Consider the following 15,669-nt stretch of genomic DNA (forward strand, 5'->3'; position numbering starts at 1 on the left):
GGACCTTTTTGGTGAGTTTACGTCTGTACTCTATAAAATATTTTGGGGTCTTAAGAAATTTCTGCTTTGCTTATGTGGCTTGAGATTATTTACTATCCATTGATTTCATCCTCGTCATAGCTTGCTGACCACCTTTATGATTTCGCCATGCAGGGATAAAAATTGAGGAGGTTACAGAAGTTGATGTCTGGTATCATGATGTTCGAGCTTTTGCCGTCTTTGACTCCGGATCTGGAAAGCTTTTAGGATATTTCTATCTTGACATGTTTACAAGGTCCACTATCGACCTTACTTCATCCTCCTCTTTACTTTTAGAGCCTCCGTCTCATTTTGAGTTGAAAGAATAATTTTGTTGGACAGGGAAGGAAAATGTAGTCACAGCTGTGTGGTGGCTCTTCAGAATAACGCACTGTTCTCCAATGGTGCATGTCAGGTGACAATCCTACAACCATGTTCCATGTCGGACCTTTATGTCGAAGTATTATGCAACTCAAAATATAAATCGATCTTGTGATCTCATGTGGATGTATTTTAACGTTTTAGTATTCTTATTTGGCATGTATTTTGTTTCTGTCTCCAGATTCCTGTAGCGTTGCTTATTACACAGTTTGCGAAGGATGGTAGTGGTGAAGCTGTGCCATTGGGATTCTCTGAGGTGGTTAATCTTTTTCATGAGTTTGGCCATGTGGTACGTGAAATTGGTTACCTGGAACAGCAGAATAAATTCTGTTGGTATCTTTTGTATATATCAGAGGATGTTATGAGCTGATTTTCCTTGCGAACCATTGGTAAATAGGTCCAACATATCTGCAATCGTGCTTCATTTGCTAGATTCTCTGGCCTACGTGTTGACCCTGACTTTCGGGAGATCCCTTCTCAGTTATTGGAAAACTGGCAAGTAAACTGATATTTTTTTTCTTAAAGTCTTTCTGTATCAACACCAAATCCTTATAGGCGGAATATAACTATGGTATCTCTAGGTGTTACGAGAGTTTCACGTTGAAGTTAATATCAGGTTATCGTCAGGTGAGTGCTTCTCAGGACTATACTATTGACAATTGTTCTTTTGGTAGACTAGTCATTATAATTTGTTTTACCTGGGATTTATTCCTGTTGCCCTTCTAGACTGTGACTGCTTTAATTAATCCGTTGGACCTGCAGGATATCACCAAGCCACTTGTGGATGAAGTCTGCAAAACACTCAAACGTTGGCGATATTCTTTCTCTGCACTAAAGTCGCTTCAGGAGATATTATACTGTGAGACATCTCTGCACATGTCTTAATTGACTTTTAAAGATGCTTATATAGCTTTTCATTTTGACGTTATTGTAGTTTATTCACTGAAATATCAATTCCTCACAGTTGTTAGGACAAATGGTTTGTTAGTAAGACTAGTAGATTGTGGTTCTTATTATGCTGTAGAGGAAGCAGAATTTAACTAAGAAGTGTACTAGGGGTAAAATGTGGTATTGACTTATAAAAATATGGATGATCAGGTCAATTTGATCAAATAATATATTCGGACGACAATGCTGACTTACTGCAGCTAATCAGAAGTCTTCATCCAAAGGTAAAAGCAGAAACTCTCAAAGCAATCTTGTCTTTTTACGGTTGTCTTATACTACTAGTCTCTCTCTCTGCATATATATAGGTAATGATAGGGCTACCAGCGGTGGAAGGAACCAACCCTGCTTCATGTTTCCCACGTGCTGTAATTGGCTCTGAAGCAACATGCTACAGTCGTTTATGGAGTGAGGTATGATTGATTTGCACTGTGGTGAATGGTGATCCCCACTTTCCATGATCCTCGTCTGAGAATCCGTTTTCTTTCTACAGGTGTATGCTGCTGATATATTTGCTTCAAAATTTGGGGACGGACATCCGAATCTGTATGCCGGCTTGCAGTTCAGAGACAAAGTGAGAAACGTATACGTTGTTTTTACCTTTTAGTGGTGTGTGAGTGTAAAAAGAACTAACAACTACTTTCTTTTTAAGGTGTTGGCCGCAGGAGGAGGCAAAGAACCAATGGAACTTCTGACCAGTTTTCTTGGAAGGGAACCATCAACTCAAGCTTTCATCGATAGCCGGACAAACTATAGTTTGTAGGATCTTGCACCTAACATTAGGATCTTCCAATGAAATTGTTGGCTGGTGAAAATAAACTTCTTTTTGTTGTTGTTAGAGACATCGTTTTTGATGTTTTGTTAATGAGTCGAGACTTGAGATAACCGAATTAGTTGGAAATTGGAATCATTCGTTCTTACCTTTCTGCGCATCTTACCCATCCCAATCTCAAATTACCAACAAAAAACGAACTATATATGATGACGGCAAATGAATAGGATTGTCTTTGCTGGTTTAATTTCAAACATACATAGAAGAAAGAGTTCCAGATTGCGTTTAGAGGACCGGATCTGGTTCGGTTTAATTAACGGGTAGGACACGTGGCAGGTCCAAGTAGATAAGGTACGAATCCACGAAATCATCATCCCCAAAAAAGAACTCTCGTTTACGAAACGAACACGAAACACTTTAGTGTGGGTTGAATCTTCTGGTGCGTAAAATGGAAGTGAGTATGTCTCTGAACGCGTTAACTCGGCTTCCCCTGAAGAACACGGGAAGATTCGAAGAGGTTGGTTCAGCGAGACACTCGCTGTTTAGCTCAAGAACAGCATGCCGAGAGACGGCTGTGCAGCAGCGGCGGATGGTTTTTGTGGTGGAGGCTAAGGGAAAGAAAGGTATGGCTGCTCGTCAGTATCAACGTACTCCTCCTCCTATGCCTAAGATTGAAGAAGATGGAAACCCAAGATTTGTTATCTTCATTCGTATGGCCAATGTTCGTCTTTTTCCCTACTCTTTCTTTGATTAGCTTCCCTATGAGTTAAATTGTTAGAGTTCTGTTTGCAAAGTTATTTACTTTTTTACAATTTGATACTCCTAGACCAATGATCAGATTGCAATTGTTTAGCTTGATTGGTTCTGTTTTCAAAGTTATGTACTTTCTTTCAATTAGATTCCTTTAGGCCAATTCTCAGATTGCAGTTGTGTTTCTAGTTTCATTTATGCGAGTTTTTTTTCTTCATCATTTTAGTTCTTGTTTGTTATAAGTGTTTCTTGTGATGTGAACAGGTGTATCTTTGGTATCCTCTTAGTATAATAGCTGGTGGTACCACTGCCAAGATCATGGTTGCTGCAAAAGATAACCTCTTGGGGAAGTATATCTACAAAGACACCATTGCTAGAAACATTGCCGCTGTTATTTACAGAGTAAATTAAGACAACCTGCTTATAGTTACAATTGTGGTTCTGTGGTCTGATTCCGTTTTACAATATGTGTCTCTTTAGATTTGATTTCTGACTGTTTTCATCTTCAACACAGGATGAGAAAGAGATACAAAAGACAGCAATAAAGCAGCACCGTGTCTTGCGTTCAGCCACTGACTTTCGATATGGCTACAAACTTGTTGTAATGCTCTCAAAACCTTTTGTTTTCACTTATTTGGAAGCTCTGCTTCTTTTTGTTTTTTAGAGGGTAGGTTCTGTGAGGGCATAGGAAATGTTTTCTGGTTTCTTTTTTACTTATTATGGCCTTATTATGCACTCAGGAAAACGGAAACATGAGAGCTGCACTCAGTACCTCAGATGTTATCGAGGTGAGCTATATGCTTAACTATTTTGAGATCAGCTCTCAAACTCCCTACAGTGACACCAAAAGGGTGCTGTTATGTATGTTTTCTCTGAAACATTTGTGTTTTTTCATGAACAATCACAGCTCCCAACTCAGGACCAGCTTAAAACAGTGTTCGACAAAGTTAAAGACTATTTTGGGGATGCAAAAGAGTCATTCGGAAAATTATCATCGCTGAATCCTGGGACAGAAGAAAAAACTGAAGAAACCCCGGATGAGAAAGCCAAGTAAGTATAAAAACAGGTGCCTGATGTTTCTTCTTTTCATTTTCAGTAGATTTTTTGGTGTTTTTCACCAAAATGATATGAATTCATTTTACAGGGCCTGAGGCTGAACAATTGACACTTGGTTGGTTGATTTTGATGTCTCAACCGTCATGGTATGAGCTGCAGAAGGTCATTAGATACGACGAGATTGCCGCTATGTTGTGCACATTTTCTTTATACATCTCTCTCAGAAACAGCTTCTGTTAAATCTCTTGTAACATATAACTTATTTGTGTATTGTAGATTTGTTGAAAGAAAGAGGCATTGGTTACAACTTGCGAGATGAACTTTTCTTAAAAATTGATCAAATAATAGTAGTCATAAATCATAATACCTTAACCAGAACTGTGTCTAAGGCATTCAAAAGCTTTGTGAAGGCAGCAATGAGGGAGAGCAGACACCATTTGCAGAGATAAAGTAGAACCTCCCTGATTGCTCCAGTAGGTAAAGTTTTAGTTCTGTGCAATATTGACGACATCCGGTTGTGTGAACATTGCAATATGGTGTGTGTGTGTAGCTTCATCTTAGTTTGTTATAAATGAATTAGAGATCAGTTAGGTAACCAATCGATTCTCAAGATATGACAGGCCAAGTATTTTCCTTCCAGGTGAAAGGGAAACCAATGTGATAGTGAAGATCTAAATGACGGTATGAAACATGTGGTCTTATCATTGTCATCAACCTGTGTGATGTAATTAGCCTATGACATGGATTATTGTACAATGCATTCGAGTATTCGACCATGGAAAAGGTTCTTCGGAAAGCAAGATTATTTTCAGGTATACCCACAAAATCTTTCTGCATTACACCAACCAATATACGAAAAGAAGATATTGGAACAAGGTTAAGATATGAATAAACCTTGGTCTACCATGAAGGAATACTCGTCAGGGTCAGGCAGCCGCTCGTTTCCATACCAAAGGTGGGGTGGGAGCTCAGATAGGAATGATGGGCTACTACTGTAATCTTGAAACTGGAGTCCTGTGTTTGCAAGAAAACGCTCGCCTTGAAGCCAACTTAAGTCTAAGTCAGTGTCTAAAGAAGCAGAATGATTTGATTCTGGAAGTTCACAGTTCAAGCTTCTCAGAATCGCCTCTGTGTTGTTGGTTACATTTGATCTGAACTCCTGCAGCTTCATGGAAGATAAAGCAGAGGGATCCATATCTTGAATGGTTACAGTAGGGATCTTGTCTTGAGGCATGAGAAACTCATCTGCAGTCACACCACTGCCTCCTGCTGGTGTCTCATAAGGAGGCTTCATCTCCTCTTCCATGAGACACGGTGCAGAATTTGTAACATAAGAACTCTGACTTGGCAATGGTTGTTGCTGGAGGAAGCTATTCTCATACAGAACCGGCTTCGATTCAAGTACCTCTGGAACATCATTCCAGGGAAGCAGAGAGTCAAACGCAGAGGAGGATATGGGAGGATCAAATCCTATACGAGTCTTTTTTGTTTTTGGAGGCATGATCACATCAGTGTTGGGGTCAGGCAGAGACGCTGAAGCAAGTGGCTTTGGATCAGTCTCTGTTGCTTTCTGAAAGATTCCCCCAGAGAACACAAAGCTGCTCTTCCCAGGGCTTTGGTGGCCGGAATTCACTTCGGCATCTTTTGTAGATGAATCTGTACTCTTCACGCCACCAGAATAACACTTGAGCTCCTTTTCTTTCTCCAATCTGCTGAGGTAAAGCCTGTATTTCTACAAAAACAGAACAAACAAAGTTGACGAAAAGCTTAATCTAACACTTGTATTTGAAGACAAGGTAAAGTTAATACCTGAAGGTGGCTTGCAACATTTTCCCTAGTGAGCCATGGAACATTCATGAGGTCCAATATCTTCTTGGGACCAGCTTCTGCCAAACAAGAGAGACCGGAAAAAATTCACGGCTCTATGAAGACATGATAATAAAGAAAGAGAGAGAGAGAGAGAGAGGCAAAGGGGAAGAAGAAACCAAAGTCGCCAACGTACTTACTGTGATCGCATCCGATTTGGTTAACAGCGTTAACAAACTTCTGGTGAAGTTCAAAAGACCAAACAACTCTAGCTTTCTTGGAAGAAGAAGATGAGGGGTCGCTCTCATCTTGAAGAAGAAGCTTCTTGTCAAAGTCAAAGTCTTTTCTCTTTTTACAAAAAGAAACATCTTCACCTCCTCCAAGAAAATGTGCTTCATCGTATCGAGTCATCCAATCAGCTCCTCCTTCATAACCACAGCCTTCGATGTCTCTCACTTCTTGAAGCTTCTTTCTTAGAACATGTTGCCATATGATCTTCAGTTCTTTCATTCTTATAGGCTTCAACAAGTAATCACACGCTCCATGCTGCACACCTTTCATAACTCTGCTCGTCTCTCCATCCACCGACATCACTATAACAGCGCAACCAACACAAAACAAATATCAATTAACCATTTATTCATTTATTTAACTCAAGAAGTCAAAGATCTTTCTTAATAAATCTCTCACTTATGACAGGGAGGTCCAATTCAAGACCAACGTGCTCAAGAAGCTTGAAACCATCCATGTCAGGCATGTTCACATCGCTGATCACGATATCGTATCCGTCTTTACGCTCCCTTAGCAACCTCAGAGCCTCTCTAGCTAACCCACAAGTTGTGACTGCAAAACACGAGAAAAACTCTCAGATAATTAAAATCCAACTGTTGTGGAAAACATAAGAAAGAAAGAAAGAAAGAAAGAAAAGAACCTTCGTAAGAGCACTTCTTGAGCATTTTCTCAAGAATCTTGAGCCAAGTTGGGTCATCGTCCACAACAAGAACCCTAAGACCGACGGGAGAGAAGCCGCCTTTCTCCATGCTCGACGGCAAAAACAAGAAAGAGAGAGAGAGAGACAGAGGAAGAGAGAAAGAGAGAGATGAGAAAGTGGTGAGTGTTCCTTTTTTGGAAAGGTGGTGAGTGGGGGTTTTTGTTTTGCGATGAAACTACAAAGTCCGAATATTTCGGCGTTGTTTAGATAACGGTCACAGGGGTTTCCAATTTTTTCTCTGTTTTTTGTTTAATAAATTGTTTTCTTTTTAAATTTGTGGATTACTTTATTTATTTATAACTAATTTGTGGATAAACTTTTGAATAAAGGAATTTAGTTCGGTCTAACTTCACTGGAAAAAATAAAAAGTTGTTGAAGCTGTTTCTCTCTCTCTAGATTAAGTTGACGTCTTTTGCTCTATATTCTTCCAATAATTTAGCTCTTTAGATTGCTCTTAATTAAGATATTGCCATGATAATGTTATGGATTATATCCCTTTTTATAGTTATTCTATAAAAAAATTAGATAATTATGTTTCTACCCATTTTTTGTATCATACATATATGTACATTTTAGTTAATCTAAGTATATCCGAACTTCTTTAACGATAATCGTATTTTGAGTGTATATTATAAACAAATGATTTTACAAACAATGATGTGACAAAAAAAACTCCACAATGCAAAGTGTATTGTAGGTTTAACTATAATACATGATACACATAATGCTTTATTTTGAAGCACATTAGAATCTCAAAATAACCTTGCATTATAGTTTACAAGAAAACAAATCCTTCAGAAATGGAACCTCACACCTAATACAAATCACTACATCTTGGTTAACCATTAAACCAAGAAAGTTCAACAATAATTATTGTTTTAAGATATACGCCACATAACATGTACTTGGTTTAGCTCTTAAAAAGAAACAATACTACACAACTTGTATTACATACATGTTCGTACTCGTACCCACCACGTCCATAGTGTATCGCATTATATACTCCTTAACTCGTTATAATGTTTCTACTATATATGCAAAATTTACGTTCCGGTTGTTAAATCATCAAGTCCGTAACAAGTTGACGTTAAACCCTTAATTAAGAGTTTAAACGTTTGATCTTTGACTCTGCAAAGACTTCAAATGATTTGACATTTATATTTTATTGTTAGAAAATTAGTACAAACTAGAAAGACAAAAGAATAAAAAAAGGAAAATGGTACACAGCTTGTCATGCACAAAGCTTTTTTTTTATGGATGAGGACGTGGCCCGTGGAGACTAGACAAAACTACAACAGATACTTCCTCACTAATGTTTGTTTCTTCTTTTTTTATATATATATAATTATATTTACAAGACAGCTAACTAATTGCACAAACTTTTTTGGCCATGATAAAAAAGAAAAACGCATTATACATTTATAAACAGTGTTATTATTTGGGAGTTTGTGGATTTGCATAGTACACTTGGCCATGTATCTGTTTATGGGATCAGGGACGAGGTTTTCACGTGACCCGCATTAGCAGGAGCAATAGCTCGTTTCACTTTCATGATGACTATTTCATTATTGTCCAGCTTTTGTTTGTTAGTATGTATGTATATATAGTATTTCGTATAATATATTATTACAAACTATTTCGTATAATATATTACTGTGATGTACGTAGCACTACGTACGAAACGTAGAACATATATAAAAATGTCTCTCTAATCATGTAAAACATCACATATAGTATACGTACGTAGACTATTGTGAGAACCATATAGTCTATCTAACCATGTAGAACATATAAAAATGTTTCAACGAATTTATGGAAAGTTAATGATGGGAAAATTACGTATGATTTTTTTCCAATTTTTTTTAATCCTATAGTCCAAATTTTTAAATTTGTACGTAGACTATTTCAGTATTGTCCAACTTTTTTTTGTTAGTAGTACGTATAGTATTTCGTATAATATAGTATTGTGATGTACGTACGAAATGTATAACATATTAAAATGTCTCTCTAATCATGTAGAACATCACATATTCACATATAGTATACTTACGTAGACTATTAATTGTGAGAATCATAGTTTCTATCTAACACATGTTGAACATATAAAAATGTCTCAACCAAATTATGGTAGGTCAATGATGAAAGATTGATAAAATTGTGCAGAATGTTACGTATGTGCATATACATTTTTACACATAATCCTATTCCAAGAACTTTGAACACACCCAAACAATTTTCGTCTTTAATAAAAGAGGCAATAAAAACTTCTTTTTTTTCCCTTTGTTAAGTCATAATAAAACTTTGTATGTCAGTTTTCTACATTTAATTTTAAAAGTGACCTTGTTTATGAGAATTCGAATTTTATTCTTGTGATCTACAATATAATCCACCACCATTAAAAATAATTATTAGTCTATTAATATATCCCAAAAATTAGTATCTCTTTCCCGGATTATAATCTTCCAATTATCATTAAAATTATCTTCAGCTACGGCTTTGGTTTTCAGTGAGTTCATCGTGAAGTTGTAGTCGCAATATATATATGTTTGGGTTAGTACACATTAATAAATTTATCGCCAAAAAAAAGATGCTTCACTAGTTTATTTCCTTTCATCAATATGTACCCCAAGTTACTTTTTCTGTCTACATAGTTTTCATCTATAGTTGTTCTTTTCGCATAAGATTTATCTGAAGGAAGCTTATCAGTTGATAGTCTTGATACAAGAAGAGAAGCAACCCAAAATGGTGATAAAAAGGAGGTAAAAATGGTGGAGTACTTTATTTGACCAATGGTTAATTTGACTATAGAATGGAGCCTACAAACGAGTAATTAATTTGTTCATTTATATATTCCTCTGTAGTTGTAGTAAAATGTGATACCAGATATTGTATTCTTGATATATATATATTTTTTTTTGTTGCCTTGAACAATAATACTAGATATATGTTGAAGCAACATAACGTACCAATACGCGAACATAATTCTTTCACTCACACCTTCGCAACTTAAGCCATCTTTCGCGTTTTGTTCAAAAAAAAAAAAAAAAAGCCATCTTTCGCTTGCGGTCGACGTTTTGGCAAAGTTTGTCCGTGTATAGATATGTGGTAATGTCACTTCATTACAAAACTCATAAAACTAGGGGATTTATGTGTGTTCTACATTTCTTTAATTAAGGCTGATCAATGCATGCGTCGAGGTTTCGAATACAAGTTCTTTAAATTCATTTCTTGTGTCTTTCTACATCAAGATTGAGCTAAACTTTTACGACACATGCATCGTTAAATTAAAAAAGTATGTTAAGAGATATGATCAATCCAAAACTCTTTCTTACAACTATGAATGTCCTAATTAAGAATAATGTTAATTAATCATCCAAACGTTGATTTTGTGGGCCAATAACAATATCTACTGATTTCACAAAACGTAGAAGACGACGTATTCGCTCAGGGAGAGAATAATTAAGGGAGCTCTCTACTTAACTAAAAGATAAAATATGACTTTGAATTTATGTTTCTTCTCGTGTTTGCGTTTGTGCATATATTCGTCCATAGGTTAATGGAATATATGTTTATAGAGACATAGATGTTTATAATAATAATGCGCCACAGAAGATGCACTAAGGTTTGATTAGACCCACACAATTAAAAAACAATAATAATAGAGTCATTTTTCCCCAATCACCTGCCGACATGTGACACTTGTTATGGTCAAATTGTAAAATCCATAATTCGCAGAATGTCGTCATTTCATTGGCTCATGAGCGCTGCTTTGGAACATTAATCTTTAATTATGCCTATGTGCATGTAAATATAAATGCTAATGCTCTAATTATTGGGTGGTATATAAGTATAAAACCACTACCAATGAACACTAATCGTCCCTTTAAGTGAAGTTTCTCAGTACTTTAATTCACGATATTTTATTGTTTGATACTACTATACTATAATACTCTAATTGAGTAATTAGAAAAGTATAATAATTGCAAACCTATGAGTGTGTGTTTGTGTTTCCTATTAAACGGGTGTGACACTTATGCTATGCACCTCCATGCCCATCGTTGGAAATTTAATTTATGCACCTCCATGCCCTTCGATGGTAGATTAGTTCTATTTATTCGTTGGAAAATTAAATTAGTAATAATAAATAAATAAATTTGCAAGGAAGAGAAGCATCACAATTTTTGTAAGGTGCCTTTGCACTTATAATAGAACTAATATACCACATACACCAATGATTCAGTGAACCATTATAGCCCTACTCTAAGATAATTATACGACATTTAAACCTAATGTACCTAGCTACTTCAATATATTTTCGATGCTATATATAAATGGAAATCTACCATTGTTTCGCTTTAGTAATTCTTTAACGTCTAACAAGGACGGAGAAACAGTTACTATGTTTTGAAAAGAAAGAAGGACTAATCATGTATATAACCGTAGATTTCAAATGGCTAAGGCTTATTTTGGAACGAGAGGACTTGGTTCATTTATGGAACGACTTTCATGGATCCAATGATAAGCACATTATAATTATTTTTGCCATCAAAAGTCTCCATAATCATTTGGTTGACACACCAACATACAAAAAAAATATATATTAAAATGCAGCTGCACATCATACCTTTTGTTATTGGCTATATATATACGTATATATAAAATAGACGTTTGATTTGATAAAATTTACGATAATGGAAATAATGTTAGACTCAAACGCATAATTCTAAAATTTAATATATATGATCTTCTAATAAAATTTAGTTATGAATTGTAAATTAAATAAAAACATTCACCATATATTATTTATGGAGGTTAAAAAGAGTATACTAAACTACACAAAACATACAAATGGTAGCTAGCTATATACCCCAAATATTTGCGATCAACTCCTTACCGGTTTGGAGACGACTCTATTTATGCTTTCTCACATAAAGAGAACGTAAAGAGAATTAACCAAGAAGAAGACTATAAAATTTTGAAGTCGTTTTCTCCATAAAAAATGGATTGGCTAAAAGGTGAAACTTTTGAGAGGTAGGGGGAGAGAATGAACCATATACATTCAAACAAGCATACAAATTTCAAAACGATTCTAAAACAATTATTATTATAATAAGTATTAAGAAAAGTAATTAAATTGGAAAATGCCCACTAAGAAAGTACTTTATCCGCACAAGGAGAAATTAACAAATATTTACGAAAAGAAAAAGGTGTGTGTGTATGATTGATGTCCAATAAATTAGAAGGATCAAGATGAACTTCGTTCTTTTTATCTTTTTGTTCTTCTCTTATTCGTATTTTTAAACAAATTATTGTTCTTTAAATATTTGGTTTCTACAAACACCTTTTAAATATACAAATATAACTAAAAAAGAATGTGTATATAAGATTCCCTCCTACGATACTTCAGGTTATTTGATTTTTCCACCATTTTATTCTCTCTTCAACTTTTTTTTATCATTCTTTAATTGATTGGTATAGATACCTGATATTGATGTGTAACTCATTTTAATATATAATACTAGTAGACAAAATATCTAGAAAGATCAAATGGTGCAAGAAATTATGAGAAGGTCTTAAGTATAAATGGTGCACTGCATGTTCTGTTTCTTTTAATATATGACATTTTGATCGATATGTCATTTAATCGAGATTGCTAATCAAACCTTAATTAATCACAAAACTAAAAAGATAATTTTCTACTTTTATGGTAAGTCCGTAATGTTGAGTGTCGATAATCAAGTCAAAACATGTTGGTTAGTTTAATGTATAATTGTGAACGATACGTTAATTTAAGTTTCTATCACATTTTCATCTTAATATAGAGAATTTTTTTCTGAAAAAATATTTAAATTATCACATTATTTTCCAAATTATCAAAATTCAAAACATTTCCAAAATCTCCCAAACTTTATATCTAACAATTTTTATAAAAATTAATAATGAGTAGTGAATGATTTTAAGAGTTACCAGAGTAGATTCCATCCATACCAATCATATTAAGAGGATGTCAAGTCCAAGAGAGATCTCCTCGAAGATTGTTCGTTAATACTAATCTCACAAGGAAGTTCCCAAAATTATTAAAAAAATGAGGGGCTAGTGCATGAGCCATCTAGCATGAGGTTGGCCAGCAATGAGACTTCTTATGTACATATCTTGGAATGATACGAAAGACATCATTGTTTTGATTCATCAAACATATTTGTGTTGAATCTGTTGATAGTGTATTTTGGGAATGCTAACGGTGCATATCCACTTCTTGTATGTACACGGTGGGTGCAGGGTCGGCTCAATATTTTGAAGTACCCTGAGCTGAACACAAAAATGGACCCTTATTTCCATTTTTAAAAAATAATAATTGGACCATAGTTTTAGTGTTAACAAATGACAAAAGTTACATAGATCATGTGTAAATGCACTCTCCACACATGTGTAGAATCGATCCTGGATGAGTGTATTACTCAATAAACATTCTACATTTCTTAGGAGAATAATACTCCATATACTCGTAGAAGTTACCTATATATATAAGTAGATAACCAACTACTAAACCACATGTATTGTTGAAACTGAGTTTCAAACAATGAATTTGTTTAATGGGGGAAACAAATTCAATAACACTTTCTTTCTAAAAAATCAGATTAAAGCTAATAAACAAAAGGGGATTGAAATCTCTTGGAACACAAGTTAGGGTTTTTCTCAAGAACAATGAAGAATTAGAGTTTTTTGTATTTATTGCTCTCTGATTACAATGGAGGGATTCTTCTCTATTTATAGGTTTTCTTAGATTTACAGAATATATCAACTTTCCTAATCAGCTCAACCATGATTTGGAAAGTTCCTTGTTTCTTGTTAGGTCGGTCGCTAGGCGGCCTGGGAAGTCGGTTCCTCGCCTCTGAACTGGACTTCTCGATGTTATTGGGCCTTCCTTAAAGAGTTGAATCTTCCCCAGGGTCGAACTCCTGGTTTAGATAATCGGTTTCCTTAATCGAGTTTAGATCGGTATGTTAGGGATGCCAATTCCTGCACCAACAATTAGTCCCCCTCCAGTTCGGGACATTCAGATGTTAATTCGTAAGGAAAATCATATCTAATTACCCAGATCGTCGCATCGCTTCGCCATCCATTGTTAGGACGACACGTGTCGGATGCGTCGCTTCTGTCAACTCGGAAGCTGAAACGTCGCGTAGGACAGAGTAGGTCATTATGACTCCGCATAGGGTTGCCGCCCACTTGCTTCTATAAATACCCGACTCTGCTCTTCATTTTCACTTTTCGCCAAACCACCGAAGGTATTTGCTCCGTTCTCTCTCCCTTTTCATTTTATTTTAGTTTTATTTTTTGCGAACGTTCCTCTACACTCTTCGGCGACCTACAATATTTCAGCACCCCGGCCATGGATTCCTCATCCCGTACAGAAAGCGATCCTCTGATCCGCAAGAATTCCAAAAGAAAACTTGCCAAATCCATCAGATCTGACCGAGGCGAACTGCTCAACAGATCAGAAGAAAATGCCGAATGTTCGTCAAGACCCAGGTCGGACGAAATTCCTGCCTTAGAAATTCCTTCCTCAACCAACGAGGAGAAACGCGAGAACCACGACAACACTATATCAATTTCCTATCTGCCCTCGGACGATCTGAGTGGAGAGGAGTCTCTACCCGTGTTAGACGGGATCATGATTGAGGACATCCTTCCTTGTCGCGAACACCAAGGTCGGATTGGGGGCGAGAAGACGCTGAGCACCATCGATACTGTTTGTACCATGCTGAATTCGTGCGGTTTGAAAGATTACGGCGTTTACATTATCATCCCTGGAGAACACCAATGCCCTTGGAGCCCGCCTAAAGGGTTCATTTGTTTATATGAGGGTTTCTTCTTTATGTGCCGGTTATGGTTCCCTCTTCCAAGCCTGCTTACTCGATATACCCACCGGTAGTATTTGCAACTTCGTTGCCGCTCTCACTTTTGCATCCGAGGCCGGAGTGTATCTCGGAGTTGAATGTTTTGAGCAGTTGACGAATTTCAAGAATTCTCGAGGGAGCCCCTCGTGGATGGTAAACGCAAAGCCGGCACATAACTTTCTCCCCGGGGGAGAAAGTTAGTAATTTCAAAAAATGGGCAACTCGTTATTTCTTCGTCCGAATTGATGATCGTTCCTTCGAAAATCCGAGATGCGGTCGTCGAAGAGTGTGGAACAATTCGCCCGGTACTGCCTCGTTTTTTGTTTTGTAAGACCAGACACTTGTTTTCTGACTTGATCTTAATTTTTCTTGATTTTGCAGCTCGCCCCACTCCTTCTCGGAACCTAGCTCCTGAAGTTCAACTGGTGAAGGACGCACTCCTCACAAGAAGTGATCGTAGTTGGGATCGCGTCTCTCGACGTCGAGTTGAAGAAGCTATGGGCAAGGCCAAAACCAAGTTTTCAAGTTTCGCAAAGGAGCTGGGTCAATCATCCAAGGTTCCAGAGACCACAATCATTAAAGCTGATATACTTCAATCCATTACTCTGAACAACGAGCCTGTCATTGATCTAGAGCTCGAGCAAACAGGAAACGAGTTCGTCGATATTGAGAACTTCGACGACAGTCAGCTTGCCCAAAACCCTGACCATGAGGGGTCTACTCCCAATGACTCACTTCGGCCTTCGCAGGATAAAACTGTCATTCCCGAGGAATCCGCTCCTGAACAAAGCAGAGGTGCTAGAAAAAAGAGATCCAAGAAGGATAACAAGGACAAGGAAAAAGGGAAAGATCTTAACCAAGGAATAAGCCGTAAATGCTCCGCAGAAGAAGTCGGGCTCGAATCCGCTGGTCGCTTCCGAGTCAAACAATCAAACAATCGATCTGATCAATTCGTCTTTGACTATTTTGGGGAGGGTCCCCTCGTCTGCAACCAGGCCGCTGGCGGAGAACTCTGCAGGAATCTGAAAGTATCTTCAGTTATGCTACCT

General features: G+C 36.7%; 3 protein-coding genes across 4 annotated transcripts in view; 2 read left to right on the forward strand and 1 right to left on the reverse strand.

Moving 5' to 3' along the window:
* LOC104704713 (probable thimet oligopeptidase) overlaps positions 1–2,266 on the forward strand; it is a 5,839-nt gene extending 3,573 nt beyond the window's left edge. Inside the window, exons 11-21 of the mRNA XM_010420750.2 lie at positions 8–11; positions 154–274; positions 361–433; positions 581–688; positions 797–894; positions 981–1,026; positions 1,162–1,258; positions 1,498–1,571; positions 1,653–1,757; positions 1,838–1,918; positions 1,997–2,266. Of these exons, the coding sequence (XP_010419052.1) occupies positions 8–11; positions 154–274; positions 361–433; positions 581–688; positions 797–894; positions 981–1,026; positions 1,162–1,258; positions 1,498–1,571; positions 1,653–1,757; positions 1,838–1,918; positions 1,997–2,107 (918 nt within the window). The 3' untranslated portion in view covers positions 2,108–2,266. The remainder of the gene's footprint in view (positions 1–7; positions 12–153; positions 275–360; positions 434–580; positions 689–796; positions 895–980; positions 1,027–1,161; positions 1,259–1,497; positions 1,572–1,652; positions 1,758–1,837; positions 1,919–1,996) is intronic.
* On the forward strand, positions 2,476–4,236 carry LOC104701376 (protein HHL1, chloroplastic). 2 transcript variants are annotated; one of them, XM_010417048.1, is made up of 6 exons: positions 2,476–2,837; positions 3,131–3,268; positions 3,381–3,467; positions 3,607–3,654; positions 3,774–3,932; positions 4,011–4,236. In XM_010417048.1, the coding sequence occupies exons 1-5, from the start codon at positions 2,565–2,567 to the stop codon at positions 3,918–3,920; spliced, it is 693 nt and encodes a 230-aa protein (XP_010415350.1). In that variant the 5' UTR covers positions 2,476–2,564; the 3' UTR covers positions 3,921–3,932; positions 4,011–4,236. The 2 variants fall into 2 exon arrangements, with proteins under 2 accessions (XP_010415350.1, XP_010415348.1); XM_010417046.1 differs by having other exon boundaries at positions 3,774–3,916.
* On the reverse strand, positions 4,584–6,931 carry LOC104701377 (two-component response regulator ARR11-like). Its single transcript, XM_010417049.2, has 5 exons — positions 6,660–6,931; positions 6,419–6,571; positions 5,929–6,321; positions 5,732–5,808; positions 4,584–5,654 (listed from the first exon to the last, which is right to left on the reverse strand). Exons 1-5 carry the CDS (start codon positions 6,766–6,768, stop codon positions 4,800–4,802), a joined length of 1,587 nt encoding a protein of 528 aa, XP_010415351.1. The 5' UTR covers positions 6,769–6,931; the 3' UTR covers positions 4,584–4,799.

The sequence above is a fragment of the Camelina sativa genome, chromosome 7 (genome assembly GCF_000633955.1).
Source record: "Camelina sativa cultivar DH55 chromosome 7, Cs, whole genome shotgun sequence".
NCBI classification, from domain to species: Eukaryota; Viridiplantae; Streptophyta; class Magnoliopsida; order Brassicales; family Brassicaceae; genus Camelina; species Camelina sativa.

Excerpts from the sequence above, each read along its gene's own strand:
- LOC104701376 (XM_010417046.1), top strand. The coding sequence starts at position 2,565 with ATGGAAGTGAGTATGTCTCTGAACGCGTTAACTCGGCTTCCCCTGAAG. Across the intron at positions 2,838-3,130 it reads TCTTCATTCGTATGGCCAAT|GTGTATCTTTGGTATCCTCT; the intron begins GTTCGTCTTTTT and ends TGATGTGAACAG. Across the intron at positions 3,468-3,606 it reads GATATGGCTACAAACTTGTT|GAAAACGGAAACATGAGAGC; the intron begins GTAATGCTCTCA and ends TTATGCACTCAG.
- LOC104701377 (XM_010417049.2), bottom strand. The coding sequence starts at position 6,768 with ATGGAGAAAGGCGGCTTCTCTCCCGTCGGTCTTAGGGTTCTTGTTGTG. Across the intron at positions 6,572-6,659 it reads CAAGAAGTGCTCTTACGAAG|TCACAACTTGTGGGTTAGCT; the intron begins GTTCTTTTCTTT and ends CGTGTTTTGCAG. Across the intron at positions 6,322-6,418 it reads ATTGGACCTCCCTGTCATAA|TGATGTCGGTGGATGGAGAG; the intron begins GTGAGAGATTTA and ends GCGCTGTTATAG.